Here is a 15,739-nt window from a genome sequence, read left to right on the forward strand (position 1 = left end):
CTTAGCGGTGGTGACGTGAAGTCATGTGACCGTGCTGTAGTTCTTTTATAGCCCAACACTAGCCTCCTTTAGCTTAGCGGTGGTGACGTGAAGTCATGTGACCGTGCTGTAGTTCTTTTATAGCCCAACACTAGCCTCCTTTAGCTTAGCGGTGGTGACCTGAAGTTCTAAAATGTGTTTTATTCACCTGTTTTTTTACACTGCTTAAATTGTATCTGATATGATGCTAGGTAATAAAGGTATCTGCTCTGTGATTGGCTGCTCAGGTGTGGGCGCTCTGAAAACAGCGTGAGGGGGTGGGGAGGGGGGGGGGGGGCCGGGCTTCAGTCACTACTTGCCTGATCGGTTAATCTCACATCCATTACTGACCTGGAATCAGTGAAGAGACGATGAGAGAACAAGAACTAAAAACTATTTCCTGTACAGTTTCAGATAACATTAAGTACACGGTTTCATGTCTCAGAGGATATGTCCTGTACCTGAGCGTCAATGATTTTCTGTTTTGCTTCGATCACCGCCTGCATCTCTGCATGGTCCCGCTTCAACTCCTCCTCCACCGCCATCAGTCTGAAAAAAATAATATATTTAGGAAACAAATATTCCCACACGGTTTTCACAACGTTTCAGAAAATGTTATAATAAATACAAAAACATTTTAGAATGGTTTTAATGTCATTTAATGGATATTTCATTACGACAGAATGTCCTGAAAATATTCCTAAAGGATTTGGAAAATAAAGTTCACCAAATGTTCCAAAAAATAGAATCAAAATGTTCCTAAAATGTTCTTAACGAATTCTAATAAATGTCAAAAGCTTCCTAAATGTTTTGTTCTAAAACTAATTCCCCAAAATAGAGTTAAAGTGTTCATCGAAGGACCTTCAAAAGCTCCATAAATGTGGGGAAGAATCATTCAAAGAAGTTGTCTTCAAAGTATCCATAACATTTTCCATCAAGTGGTCCGAAGTGTTATTCAAACCCTCTCGAACATTCCCAAAGATACCATCCAATCGTTCTTACATGTTTAGTTTTGTTCTAATGGTAAAATGAGATCCAGAAATTAAAAAATAAATAAATATGAATAATAAAAAAGTTGAGCCTCTGATCAAACTACAATAACAAATAAATAAAAGTTAATATTTTATCCGATCAGGTCCGAAAGTGTGAGTAAAGAATGCTAAAAACTCAGTTGTTAAATGTCTTATCAGATGTGTGTGTGTGTGTGTGTGTGTGTGTGTGTGTGTGTGTGTGTGTGTGTGTGTGTGTGTGTGTGTGTGTGTGTGTGTGTGTGTGTGTGTGTGTGTGTGTGAGAATGTGTGTGTGTGAGAATGTGTGTGTGTGTGAGAATGTGTGTGTGTGAGAATGTGTGTGTGTGTGTGTGTGTGTGAGAATGTGTGTGTGTGTGTGTGTGTGTGAGAATGTGTGTGTGTGTGTGTGTGTGTGTGTGTGTGTGTGTGAGAATGTGTGTGTGTGTGTGTGAGAATGTGTGTGTGTGTGAGAATGTGTGTGTGTGTGTGAGATGTGTGTGTGTGTGAGATGTGTGTGTATGTGTATGTGTATGTGTGTGTGTGTGTGTGTGTGTGTGTGTGTGTGTGTGTGTGTGTGTGTGTGTGTGTGTGTGTGTGTGTGTGTGTGTGTGTGTGTGTGTGTCTCTGTGTGTGTGTGTGTGCGTGTCTCTGTGTGTGTGTGTGTGTGTGTGTGTGTGTGTGTGTGTGTGTGTGTGTGTGTGTGTGTGTGTGTGTGTGTGTGTGTGTGTGTGTGTGTGTGTGTGTGTGTGTGTGTGTGTGTGTGTGTGTGTGTGTGTGTGTGTGTGTGTGTGTGTGTGTATGTGTGTGTGTATGTGTATGTAATTAAAACCCTCCCAAATGTTCCCAAAGAGACCAATCATCCAATCGTTCTTAAATTGTTCCTAAAATGTCGTGAAAGACTTTTGAAAAGGTCAAAACGTTTAGAGAACGTGGAAAACATCCCGACCTCAGGACGTCCGTCTCGCTCTGCCCTCAGGAGGAGTTTCAGAAGTTTTGTTTCGATTACTCGGCGTTATCAGTAGCATTTATCGGTGCGTTTGTTTCTCGTGCTGCAGCAGCCCAGACGGTGGAGTCAGTCCTACCTGCAGACGATGCTCTTCATCTCGCTGTCCTTCTCCTCCTGCTGCCTCCTCAGCTTCTCCTCGCTGTCCTCCAGGCGCTGCTTGTACTCCTGCAGGAGCTTCTGCATCTGCTGCTCCTGAGCCAGCAGCCTGCGCTCGTACTCCTCCAGGCGGCGCCCGAGCCCCGCAGGCGCTCCTTCAGACGAGAGATCTCCTGCTCGTACTGCAGGGAACACTCTGTGTTAGCCAAGGGTCTGCTACATGCAACACTCTGTTAGCCAAGGGTCTGCTACATGCAACACTCTGTGTTAGCCAAGGGTCTGCTACATGCAACACTCTGTGTTAGCCAAGGGTCTGCTACATGCAAGGTGGCGTCGATAGGAGCAAGTCTTTGCTTTGAAAACATGCATGTGAATTTCAAATTTCTAGGTTTGCTATTTCAAAATCTGAATAAAAACCAAGACCAGGATGTTTGTTTTCTTCTAATTGTAAAACTAGATCCACAAATTCAAAAATAAATTAATAATAATAAAAAAGTTGATCCTTGTATATATCTGATCAAATTATACTAAAAAATTAATTAAAGTTTCTATTTTATTCGACCAGATCCGAAAATTGGAGTAAAAAATGCTAAAACTCAGCCGTTAAATGTCTTATCAGATATGAGTGTGTGTGGTACCTTCTCGGTGTTCTTGCCCTCCTCCCTGCTCTTCTTCCCGTCCTCCTCTTCCTCCTCTTCTTCTTCATATTGTCCGTTGTTCAGCACCCAGGCAGCCGTCCGCTCCACCGGAGACATCACCTCCACCGGAGACGCCTGGACATTCAATTCATTATATAACCTTTTTATAAATACAATTAGATCTGTGCCTCTGCCTGCTCCACAGTAGAGTGTCCTCAGTAGCACTTCATCATTAAAAAGCATTTCATTTTTTGTTGTTACCTCTTGTTGCTGCAGTACCTGCGGCGGCTGCTTGGCGGTGCTCCTCGGGGGCGGAGCTACGGTCTCCGGTTGCCGGGGGGCGTGTCCTGGCGTGAGGATGTGTCCTGTTGTGGGGGCGTGTCCTGTCTGGGGGGCGTGTCCTGTCTGGGGGGCGTGTCCCGTCGTGGGGGCGGGCTCTGTGTTGGGGCTGCTGCGTAGTGGTTGGCTGTGTGGGAGCGAGCGTGGCGTCCTGGCTCCGCCCCCTCCTCTGCTTTGCTCCACCTTCACAATATGGGCGGTGCCAGCTGTGGTGCTCTGACGGGGGATAGCGACGGCTAATGGGAGGTCAGGGGGCTGAGGAGGGGCGTGTCTTCTCGGCGTTGAACCCCCGCCCCTCGACCCCGATTCGTCCAGGCTGCTGCTGTTCGAGGGGGCGCGACCTTTGACCCCCGCCTGGCTGCCCAGGTCGTCCGAGGTGCGGCTGTTGTGAGAACTCTCCGTGCTGAGGTTCTCTGAGCTGGAGTCCTGGAGCTGAGAGTGGGCGGAGCGAGAGGACAGGCTGTGGGCGGGGCCACTCAGAATATGGGCGGGGCTAATCAGGATGTGGGAGGGGCCACTCAGACTGTGGGCGGGGTTAATAGGGTTACCCAGCATATGGGCGTGGTTACTCTGGTTATTCATATTGTGGGCGGGGCTACTCATGTTGTGGGCAGGGTTACTTTGATTACTCATATTGTGGGCGGGACTATTCAGACTGTGGGCGGGATTAATAGGGTTACCCAGAATATGGGCGAGGTTACTTGTGTTTTGGGCGGGGCTACTCATGTTGTGAGCAGGGTTACAAAGAACGTAGGCGGGGTTAATAGGGTTACCCAGAATGTGGGCGGCGTTACTTGTGTTCTGGGCAGGATTACAAACAATGTGGGCGGGGCTAACCATACTGTGGGCGGGGCTACTTAGACTGTGGGCGGGGCTACTCAGGTTGCCCTGGTTGCCCGGGTTACTGAGGTGGTACACGGGGTTCTGGAAGCTGATTGGCTGCAGGCTACGCGGCTGATGACGGTTGATTGACGGGTGAAACGGCCTCCTGGCCTGCGGCGCGCTCTGCGGCTGAGCCTCTCTGGGCGGGGCTTTAATCGGGGGGTGAGCGAGGAGGGGGGCGTGTCCTATGGAGGCCTGCGAGCCCCCCCCCCTGCTGAGGCGATTTGGGGGTGGGTCCAGGTCCTGCAGGTCCACCAGGGAGATGCTGCGTCCGCCCGGCAACAGAAGAAGATCTCCATCCTCTGGGTCTGAGAAACTGCTGCTTGGGGGGGGGCGACCCTCCATCAGATCAGAGACAGTCTGCTGCAGGGCGGGGGGGTCCCTTCGACTGCAGGAAGAGAAGAGAGGGAGGTCAGAGGTTAACCTATCTGTAGCTTAAGGTCTCCTATTATACTATTTGTAGGCATATATTATAGTTCTTAGATATAAAAACATGTCTCTGAAGTGTTTTGCTCAAAATACCAAACAGATCCTTCTAGGGCTGACATGAGAGTAACATGATAACAAAGGTATCCCAACTGTAGCTGTGAACATGACAGGATGTGTGATTACCTAGAAGAGCATCAGGACTGTTTGAGGCATATGATAGCTATGTGATTAACATGATGATTCAGCCTCTATGGAGAGAGACATATGACAAGCATGATCATTTCTGACGTGGAGCTAATCTGAAGTAAACATTGAATACTGCTTTCTATTCCTCCATCTAGTGACTGAGGAACTCCCTCTCTTGGATATCAGCATGTGAAGGACACTGTTCAGGAACTACTTGATGCTCTGTATGTGATGACTCCTTCTGGAGAGGATCACAGATACATGGATCCTGAGGTTCAAGATCAAGCCGGGGACCAGGGAGAGTTCTCTAACAGTTACCTGTCATTGGGGTCCTCAAAGATGCGTTGCAGGCCGGAGGAGAGGCTGCCGCTCAGGTTGCCTGAGTTTTGGTCCGGGAAGCGTCTGATCTGCTGCTGAGGCACAGGAGAGGCCAGGCAGCGGGAAATATCTCCCAGAATCCTCGGCAGCGGGCCCAGCTTCGCTACGGTGGCCTGCAGGAAGGAATTTTCACCCTGGGGTTGTCGAGTGTTTGTGTGTGTATGTGTGTGTAAGTGTGTGTGTGTGTGTGTTGAAGCACCAGGATGCATTGGTGGTGGAGGGACAGCGGAAGAGAGAGTCGGCCAGACAGGAAGTGAACAGAAGGAGGGAAAGAAAAAACATAAGGGGAAACTTAATGGAAAATCAAAAACTACAACGACATGCTTCTACTGAACAAAAACACACATGCTTCTACTGAACAAAAACACAGCAGGGGGGGGACAGGTTAGGAGGGAGGGGGGGTTAGGAGTGGGGACAGGTTAGGAGGGGTGACAGGTTAGGAGGGGGGACGGGGTAGGAGTGGGGACGGGTTAGGAGGGGGGACGGGTCAGGAGTGGGGACAGGTTAGGAGGGGGGACGGGTTAGGAGTGGGGACGGGTTAGGAGGGGGGACGGGTTATGAGGGGGGACAGGTCAGGAGTGGGGACGGGGTAGGAGTGGGGACAGGTTAGGAGGGGGGACGGGTTAGGAGGGGGGACAGGTTAGGAGTGGGGACAGGTTAGGAGGGGGGACAGGTTAGGAGTGGGGACAGGTTAGGAGTGGGGACGGGGTAGGAGTGGGGACAGGTTAGGAGGGGGGACGGGTTAGGAGGGGGGACATGCTGTGAAGTTCAGCCAGGCAGTGTGGTGAGATGAACTGGGGTGCTGCTTTCATGTTACATCATCAGAGATGTGCGCGCGCGCACACACACACACACACACACACACACACACACACACACACACACACACACACACACACACACACACACACACACACACACACACACACACACACACACACACACACACACACACACACACACACACACACACACACACACACACACACACACACACACACACACACACACACACACACACACACACACACACACACACACACACACACACACACACTGACCTTGTCCAGCTGGGACACCACCTCCCACAGCAGCCCGTGCAGCACCGACAGCTCTCTTCCAAGGTCGATGTACCCCTCGAACCCCGGCGTGTTGGACAGCGTCTCGGGGTTCGAGATCTCAGACAGGAAACGTATCATCCCCGCCCACTCGTGCTCCAGGAAGTCGTTCATGAAGGCCATGTACTCCTCCTTGTTTCCAAACCTACACACACACACACACGAACACACACACACACACACACACACACACACACACACACACACACACACACACACACACACACACACACACACACACACACACACACACACACACACACACACACACACACACACACACACACACACACACACACACACACACAGTTCATTATCCTACCTCCGATGTCTTAGAGTCTCAGATATATCCAGAGCCTGTCTCTGATTGGCTGAAACACCAAACAGATCATTGCAGCATTACCCATAATCCCCTCTGTTTCAGCCCTGTTTCCAAAGTGCTGATTCTCTGTCTGTTACTTTAGATGAAAATAAGGAGACCCCTCCCCACGCCCCTCTGAGAGAGATTAGGTTACGAAGAACTCAATGGTGCTCTAGAGGAGATTCAGGTGGTAAGGGGGGGGGGGGGGGGGGGGGTACCTTGGTTGCTGATTGGCTAATGGTTACACAAGACAAAACATCGTTATGACATACGTTGAGATGAATAGCATATGTTGTCAATAGCTTGAATGCAGACGGACTCACTTGGTGAAGTTGGCGAGGTTCTGGATGACCTTAGCGATGAGGGTGAGGGTGCGCGAGGTGCGGTCGTCGGGGTACTCCTGCATCAGGCCGAACAGAGAGGGAGACATGATGGCGGGACACAGGAAGCGCAGGAAGAGCGAGGCGCTGATCAGACGCTGGCTGATGTCCTGCTGGTGGCCGCGCGCCTCGCACTGCTGCCGCCACGAAGAGAACACCTCCTTCAGCTCCCGAGGGAACACACTGAGGAGACAAGGAGAGGAAACGCACTGAGAGGGACACACTGAGGAGACATGGAGAGGAAGCACAATGAGGAGACAAGGAGAGGAAACACACTGAGGAGACAAGGAGAGGAAGCACACTGAGGAGACAAGGAGAGGAAACACACTGAGGAGACAAGGAGAGGAAGCACACTGAGGAGACAAGGAGAGGAAACACACTGAGGAGACAAGGAGAGGAAGCACACTGAGGGACACACTGAGGAGACATGGAGAGGAAACACACTGAGAGACACAATGAGGACACACACTGAGGAGACAAGGAGAGGAAACGCACTGAGGAGACAAGGAGACAAAGAGCACACTGAGAGAGACACACTGAGGAGACAAGGAGAGGAAACACACTGAGGAGAGAAGGGGTAGGCGATGTGTGTGTGTTGCAGGTGTAGGTGTGTGTGTGTGTGTTGCAGGTGTGTGTGTGCACGTGTGTGTGTGTGTGTGTGTATGTGTGTGTATGTGTGTGTATGTGTGTGTGTGTGTGTGTGTGTGTGTGTGTGTGTGTTGCAGGTGTGTGTGTGCACGTGTGTGTGTGTGTGTGTGTGTGTGTTGCAGGTGTGTGTGTGTGTGTGTGTGTGTGTGTGTGTGTGTGTGTTGCAGGTGTGTGTGTGTGTGTGTGTGTGTGTTGCAGGTGTTTGTGTGCACATGTGTGTGTGTGTTGCAGGTGTGTGTGTGTTGCAGGTGTGTGTGTGTTGCAGGTGTGTGTGTGTGTTGCAGGTGTGTGTGTGTGTGTGTGTGTGCACGTGTGTGTGTACCAGTATGAGTTGATGATCTTGCAGAAGGCCAGCTCGCAGCACATCTTCAGGTTGCTCTGATGTTCAGCGAGCTCAGAGCTGCTGCAGCGACTCGGATCCACCTCACACACCTCGTCTGACTCATAGAGAGCCCTGATGAACTCCCCTACACACACACACACACACACACACACACACACACACACACACACACACACACACACACACACACACACACACACACACACACACACACACACACACACACACACACACACACACACACACACACACACACACACACACACACACACACACACACACACACACACACACACACACACACACACACAGATTTTAAATACGTTTCAATGGCGTACTCCTGGACACTGAAGATTTATACAGTTGCTAAATAGTCACTTTAACAACGAGTCAGTTTAAAGGTCCCATGTCATGCTTCTCCGGTTGTTACCCGTCCCCTTGTGTGCTATGAAGGTTTTTCTGCATGTGAACGGTCTGCAGAGTCAAAACCCTCAGAGTACACCCTGTAGGGAGTAAAACTCTAACACAGAAAAAACGCCTCGTTGGTGAAACGTCATCATCCATTTAGTTCCGGGTACGTGCTTACGAAAGCACGTACCCGGAACTAAATGGGCCAATCCGTGGAGCCGTTACGTTAAGCCCCCGCTGATTGGTCCAAATTGACCAATCCACGGACTTCCTCACACACACACTCAGTGCAGGCAGCCCTGCTGATCTCTCCTCCCTGGCTACAGGCTGATAACAGACAGTTCTCTCTGCAGACCCGTTCTCTCTCCAGACCCATTCTCTCTGCAGACCCCTTCTCTCTGCAGACCCATTCTCTCTGCAGACCCGTTCTCTCTGCAGACCCATTCTCTCTGCAGACCCATTCTCTCTGCAGACCCCTTCTCTCTGCAGACCCCTTCTCTCTGCAGACCCGTTCTCTCTGCAGACCCGTTCTCTCTGCAGACCCGTTCTCTCTGCAGACCCCTTCTCTCTGCAGACCCGTTCTCTCTGCAGACCCGTTCTCTCTGCAGACCCGTTCTCTCTGCAGACCCGTTCTCTCTGCAGACCCATTCTCTCTGCAGACCCATTCTCTCTGCAGACCCATTCTCTCTGCAGACCCGTTCTCTCTGCAGACCCGTTCTCTCTGCAGACCCATTCTCTCTGCAGACCCATTCCAGGGTATATGCAGGAATCCTGAAGTCAAATTTAATACCTTTTAAGGCCTTTTTTAAGACCCTTTCCATACATTTTAAGACCTCATCGCAACTTTGAGTTCTAACCGGTTACATTGGCGACACACTTTACCTCACATTGACTATATTGATTGTAAGATAGCACAACTAAACAGAGTGCAGACAGACTACTGAAGCCTCCTCTCCACATGAACTTCAACCTCTCTGTGAAGGTCAGGTTTAATGCAGTATGCTGCTTTGTTGCTTCTGTACTCTGTGCTCTTTCATTCCAGTAAAACTCCTCAGAAAACATTAGAAACCAGTATTTGACCAATAAACAAAACAATTGACAAAACTTTGAACTATGAAATATATTAAACTTTGGTGAGCTTCAGCGGGGTAATACCATATAGGAGCTCCCTCACAAATACCCAGGGGTTAAATTGGGCTGGGGCTTTCCAGGGCTAAGCCCTGGCACATAGGACGATGCTCTGACGTCATCACCCTCACACATTTGTCATATGTTTACAAAACATGTCGTTTCAGTAAATTAAAGGGTGTTTCACTGTTTCATGTTGTCGTTGCTGTGGACCTTCTTAATACCTTGGGAAATGCCGTTTAATACTTTTTAATACTTTTTAATAGCCTTAATTTTCGCTAAATTGATTTATCAACTTTTAATACTTTTTAAGACCCCGCAGACACCCTGCATTCTCTCTGCAGACCCATTCTCTCTGCAGACCATAGCCGTGGGAACATGTTTCAAATGGGGGGTGCTGTGGGGATGACACCAGGGCCGGTTTTGACCAATTTGCTGCCCTATAGGCAAGATTTTAGCTGGCAATGAAAAATCTCTACAAAAGACCAATACACTACAAAAAGAGAAACATATTGACATGGTGCACAGCTTATATAACAAGGCTTCACATTTATTTAGTATTGCATGAACATGTTTTAATTCGGGGGTGGACTTCACATCCTCTAGGGGGGTCCGGGGGTTCCCCCCCGGGAAGATTTTTTTTAACATTTTAAAATAAAATGCTTAAATCTGGTGCACTTTGAGCGCCCAAACTAGAGACTGATCTAGGGGGTACAACTCTAAAACACCCATATGAAAAAGATCGGTTTGCATTTTAATAATCAAATAAGTATGTGAACATAACCAATAACCCATAGCCAATAACAAATACATGTAGGCTAACTTGTTTTATTTTTGTTGTTCATTCATATCTTATTTTATCAGTTAACATTTATTTATTTATGCATATTTTTAAATATCTCCAGTTTTAAACAATATTTTTGGTTTACTGTCCTATAGTACACATTGGAATGATTTCAAACCTGTTTTTATTTATCCTAATAATTATAAAGGAGTGCCTTGTAAATATTTGTTTACATAAATTGTGATCAAAACGTTTGAGACCCACTGAGATAACTTAGACTAAAGTGAACTATCTAAGCCCTCAGAGTCCTTTACCTCACTGAGCCTCTCAGTCTGACAGGACAGAACTCTCCCTCCACATTATTGTAGAAACAGCTTCTTATATCCGTTAGCGCAGCAGAAGCTAACAACAATCCCCGCCGGTACCTGTGCACCCCCTCTCTCTATCTATCTATCTCTCTCTCTCACTTTGGCTGTGAGCTGTGGATGCCTGATAAGCCAACATCCACCACTTTCATCACTACAGCGCCCATCGTACAGGGCAAATGGAAAATGTAACCGGGGTGAAAAGGGTGTTATCTTTACTTAATTATGAATGTTGTTACATCAAGGCGGAAAATTCATTTTTTTTGTATTATATTTGTATTTAATCTTGTGGAAGTGCAGATCCCCTGTCCTCCACCAGGGGGTGCTGCAGCACCCTCAGCACCCCTACTTCCCACAGCCCTGCTGCAGACCCGTTCTCTCTGCAGACCCGTTCTCTCTGCAGACCCCTTCTCACAGCGTTCATCAACCTTTTTCTTACTCAATATCAAGCCACACTTATTGTTTTTACTTCGGCTGTGACTTTGTGTGTGCTCAGGTTGAGTTTGGATGTGTTTGGCTGTGTATCGCTCAACAAGGAAATCACACCTCCACGGAGCTCAGCGCGATTCGTACCGACCAATCAGAGCACACTGTGCTCACAAGGAGGGGGGGGGAGCTGCAGCGAGCCGTTTAGTGGAGAAAGTGAATACTGCTGAATACACATACTTCACAGAGATGCTGAGAAACCAATGTGAGTTTGGAACATTGCAGAGTATTCTTCTATTTTAGTATACCTCCAAAACAATGAAATTATGATCAGTGGAAATGGCCATGACATGTGACCTTTAACAACGAGTCGCTCTAACGAGTCTATAATAAGTCCTGTCAAAATAGAACACAGCAGAGTGGTTTCTATTTTAAGACGCAGAACCATAAATACATAAAACAGGAATGTTTGTGTTGCTGCTAATAACAGCCTGAGTTATGAAGCCTGATGGCAGCACGTCTCCTGGGTCTGTCTTCTCTCAGGAGATTTCAACTCTGAGATGTTTTCAGTTTGTTCAAACAGGAGGAGAGAAGACATCATGAGATCTATTTTAGTCAAACAAAAAATAATGAACAAAGACTTTAAATCTGATGAAGGGTCGACATGACACAGCAACACAGCTGGAGACCAGGGGACACTAAAGAGTGACGCACACAGCTGGAGACCAGGGGACACTAAAGAGTGACACACACAGCTGGAGACCAGGGGACACTAAAGAGTGACACACACAGCTGGAGACCAGGGGACACTAAAGAGTGACACACACAGCTGGAGACCAGGGGACACTAAAGAGTGACGCACACAGCTGGGGGACCAGGGGACACTAAAGAGTGACACACACAGCTGGAGAGCAGGGGACACTAAAGAGTGACGCACACAGCTGGAGACCAGGGGACACTAAAGAGTGACACACACAGCTGGAGACCAGGGGACACTAAAGAGTGACGCATACAGCTGGGAGACCAGGGGACACTAAAGAGTGACGCACACAGCTGGGAGACCAGGGGACACTAAAGAGTGACGCACACAGCTGGTTGACCAGGGGACACTAAAGAGTGACGCACACAGCTGGGAGACCAGGGGACACTAAAGAGTGACGCACACAGCTGGAGACCAGGGGACACTAAAGAGTGACGCACACAGCTGGGGGATCAGGGGACACTAAAGAGTGACGCACACAGCTGGATACCAGGGGACACTAAAGAGTGACACACACAGCTGGAGACCAGGGGACACTAAAGAGTGACGCACACAGCTGGGAGACCAGGGGACACTAAAGAGTGACGCACACAGCTGGAGACCAGGGGACACTAAAGAGTGACGCACACAGCTGGAGACCAGGGGACACTCAAGAGTGACGCACACAGCTGGGGGACTAGTGGACACTCAAGAGTGACGCACACAGCTGGGGGACCAGGGGACACTAAAGAGTGACGCACACAGCTGGAGACCAGGGGACACTAAAGAGTGACGCACACAGCTGGGGGACCAGGGGACACTAAAGAGTGACGCACACAGCTGGAGACCAGGGGACACTAAAGAGGGACGCACACAGCTGGGGGACCAGGGGACACTAAAGAGGGACGCACACAGCTGGGGGACCAGGGGACACTAAAGAGTGACGCACACAGCTGGGGGACCAGGGGACACTAAAGAGTGACGCACACAGCTGGAGACCAGGGGACACTAAAGAGTGACGCACACAGCTGGGGGACCAGGGGACACTAAAGAGTGACGCACACAGCTGGAGACCAGGGGACACTAAAGAGTGACGCACACAGCTGGGAGACCAGGGGACACTAAAGAGTGACGCACACAGCTGGAGACCAGGGGACACTAAAGAGTGACGCACACAGCTGGAGACCAGGGGACACTAAAGAGTGACGCACACAGCTGGGGGATCAGGGGACACTAAAGAGTGAAGCACACAGCTGGAGACCAGGGGACACTAAAGAGTGACGCACACAGCTGGAGACCAGGGGACACTAAAGAGTGACGCACACAGCTGGGGGATCAGGGGACACTAAAGAGTGAAGCACACAGCTGGAGACCAGGGGACACTAAAGAGTGACGCACACAGCTGGAGACCAGGGGACACTAAAGAGTGACGCACTAAGTTGGGAGACCAGGGGACACTAAAGAGTGACGCACACAGCTGGGAGACCAGGGGACACTAAAGAGTGACGCACACAGCTGGGAGATCGGGGGACACTAAAGAGTGACGCACACAGCTGGAGACTGGGGGACACTAAAGAGTGACGCACACAGCTGGAGACTGGGGGACAATAAAGAGTGACGCACGCAGCTGGAGACCAGGGGACACTAAAGAGTGACGCACACAGTGGACTGCGTGTAGGAGGCGGGTCTCACCCAGCGCGTCGTGTAGGTACTTCTGTCCCGCCAGCTTCAGGAACTCCTCGATGGACTTGGTGGCGAGCGTGTTCTCCCTGAAGATCAGAACGTCTGCACAGCGGTCCACCTCCGCCATCACCAGGTCCGTGAGGAAGTCCTGAGGAGGAGGAGGAGGAGGAGGAGGAGGAGGAGGAGGAGGAGGAGGAGGAGGAGGAAGGCTTTATTAGAACATTCCAGGTTGATTTTTTTTTACATTTCTGATTGAATTATCTCAGAATTCGTACATTTCTCATAATTGAATGCAAAAAAAATGTATCCCCTTCCGCTGCTCTTAAATTATTAATGTCTGCCCCATAAGAGTACCAGAGCCCCTCCCCTGATTGGCTGCTGACCTTTGGACTCCCCTCCTCTCCCCTGATCTGCTGCCAACCCCCCTCCTCTCCTCTGATTGGCTGCTGACCTTCACCCCCCCCCCCCCTCCCGTCCCCTGATTGGCTGCTGACCTTCACCCCCCCCCCCCCCTCCTCTCCCCTGATTGGCTGCCAACCCCCCTCCTCTCCTCTGATTGGCTGCTGACCTTCACCCCCCCCTCCCGTCCCCTGATTGGCTGCTGACCTTCACCCTCCCCTCCTCTCCCCTGATTGGCTGCCGACCCCCTTCCTCTCCTCTGATTGGCTGCTGACCTTTGGACTCCCTCCTCTCCCCTGATTGGCTGCTGACCTTTGGACCCCCCTCTCCCCTCCCCTGATTGGCTGCACACCTTGGCCCTCCCGGTGCTCTGCAGGATGTGCACCAGCGCGCTGCTCATCTCCTCCTTGTTCCTGACGCTGATCACCGGCTCCAGCACGGAGCACAGCATGGAGTAGTTGTTGGTGATGAACTCAGCGAACTCCTTGTACTGCTCCATGGGGAGGATGCTGACGCTCTGGTAGCGGGACTTGATCCGGATGGACGGCCCCCCCCCCCCCCCTGGCCTTGCTGACGGGGGTGGGGGTGCTGACGGGGTACCAGCGCTCCACGAACTGACGCCCCGTCACGCCCGACACCGGGATGTTCACCAGACCCACGTAGTTGTTCTGCAAATCAAATCACATCAGGGTTATCACCAGGTGGTCCGGGGGGTCCACGGGCCGCCCACTAGAGGTATATCGCCTCGTAAGCTCAGTTATAAGTTAGCAAAATCAATCAGAAGCAGGTAAATGATGTGAGTGTCAGCAGCTCACCCCTTAGAGCAGATCCTCAGGGATTATAATAAGGGGAAATAGGAAGCGTTTATTTCAAGCTTGTTCAGAAAATAAATCATTGGGATTTTTTTTATCAACTAAGATTTGTTAGAAAATGTTTCCAACTGGAATCGATTTATTTTTGAAAAGTGGTCTCATTAACACACGAATACTACTGAGTCATATATATATATACTATATCTCTGATCCATTTATATAAACACCTGTCTGAAAACCAGCTGATCAGGTTACGTATCTTTGCATCACTAAACACGGTTCATATTTACATGACCTCTCTCAGCGTCTGGGTTTCCTGTAGATATGTAAATGCTCTTCTTGCTGCATTGTTAGTGTACAGTTTGATGCTGCTGCTGAGTTGATTGTATTTTTGTAACTCTGGCAAAACGATTTCCTTCTGGATAAATAAAGTCTGATCTCTGGGCTCCACTAGCAGACGAGCAGACTAACGTTCTAGTGGGGCAACGGAGCGGAGCAGTGCTGACGTGTGTCTGTAGTCCCCCTGAAGGAAGCGGCTGGTTCCCTCGTCTCAGAGCCAACGAGGCTTCTCCAGAGGATTTAGGAATATTGTAAAAAATAAATGTTCTGTTCAGGATAATCTCCACATGTCTACTTTTATAATGTTCTAATCATAAATCTAATGTCCAGACGCTACATGCTAACGTGATGCTATAAAGGAACTACAGGCGAGTCCAGCAGCACGACTTCAACGTCACGCCAACTTCAGATCCATATTCAAACATACAGATTCTAGATGGAAGGAGTTGAAGCGTTTGTTTGAACAGTCTGCAGGAGGCAGGGACTTGCTCTCAAGCAGAACAGAAACTAACTTAGAGGAGTGTTTACGTGTTCGGCGTAATGACGTACAACGACCTCCACGACTTCTGTAGTCCTATTCAGCCACTTGGTAACAACCATCGTTTCTCAGACACGTCCACTCTTCAGAGATCACCAGTGGGGTCACTGCTGATGATTTAATGTAGAACAAAACGTGATCCGTCTCTTCAGTGTGTCTCAACCACAGACCTTAGTTCAGATACTTTCCTAAACCCTATGGAGAGATCCCATTGGCTCTGAGACCAGGGAACAGGAAGTGGAGAAATGCTGACTCACTTCCTGGTTATAGGACTCATTCCTGCACC

At 49.6% G+C, this 15,739-nt stretch overlaps 1 protein-coding gene across 1 annotated transcript; it reads right to left on the minus strand.

The window, feature by feature from the left end:
* Positions 1–315: 315 nt before the first annotated feature.
* LOC307027347 (ras GTPase-activating protein nGAP-like) lies at positions 316–14,432 on the minus strand (the record flags this gene model as incomplete). Its single annotated transcript, XM_079695580.1, is given in 13 exon segments — positions 316–369; positions 480–567; positions 2,111–2,267; positions 2,270–2,312; positions 2,769–2,903; positions 3,030–4,377; positions 4,923–5,095; positions 6,044–6,245; positions 6,785–7,024; positions 7,812–7,956; positions 13,375–13,513; positions 14,117–14,321; positions 14,323–14,432. Coding segments are annotated over 13 exon segments (3,024 nt in total), but the record flags the coding sequence as incomplete, so codon positions are not given.
* Positions 14,433–15,739: the final 1,307 nt, after the last annotated feature.

Source organism: Notothenia rossii (assembly GCF_949606895.1).
Source record: "Notothenia rossii genome assembly, contig: scaffold_609, whole genome shotgun sequence".
In the NCBI taxonomy this organism is placed as follows: domain Eukaryota; kingdom Metazoa; phylum Chordata; class Actinopteri; order Perciformes; family Nototheniidae; genus Notothenia; species Notothenia rossii.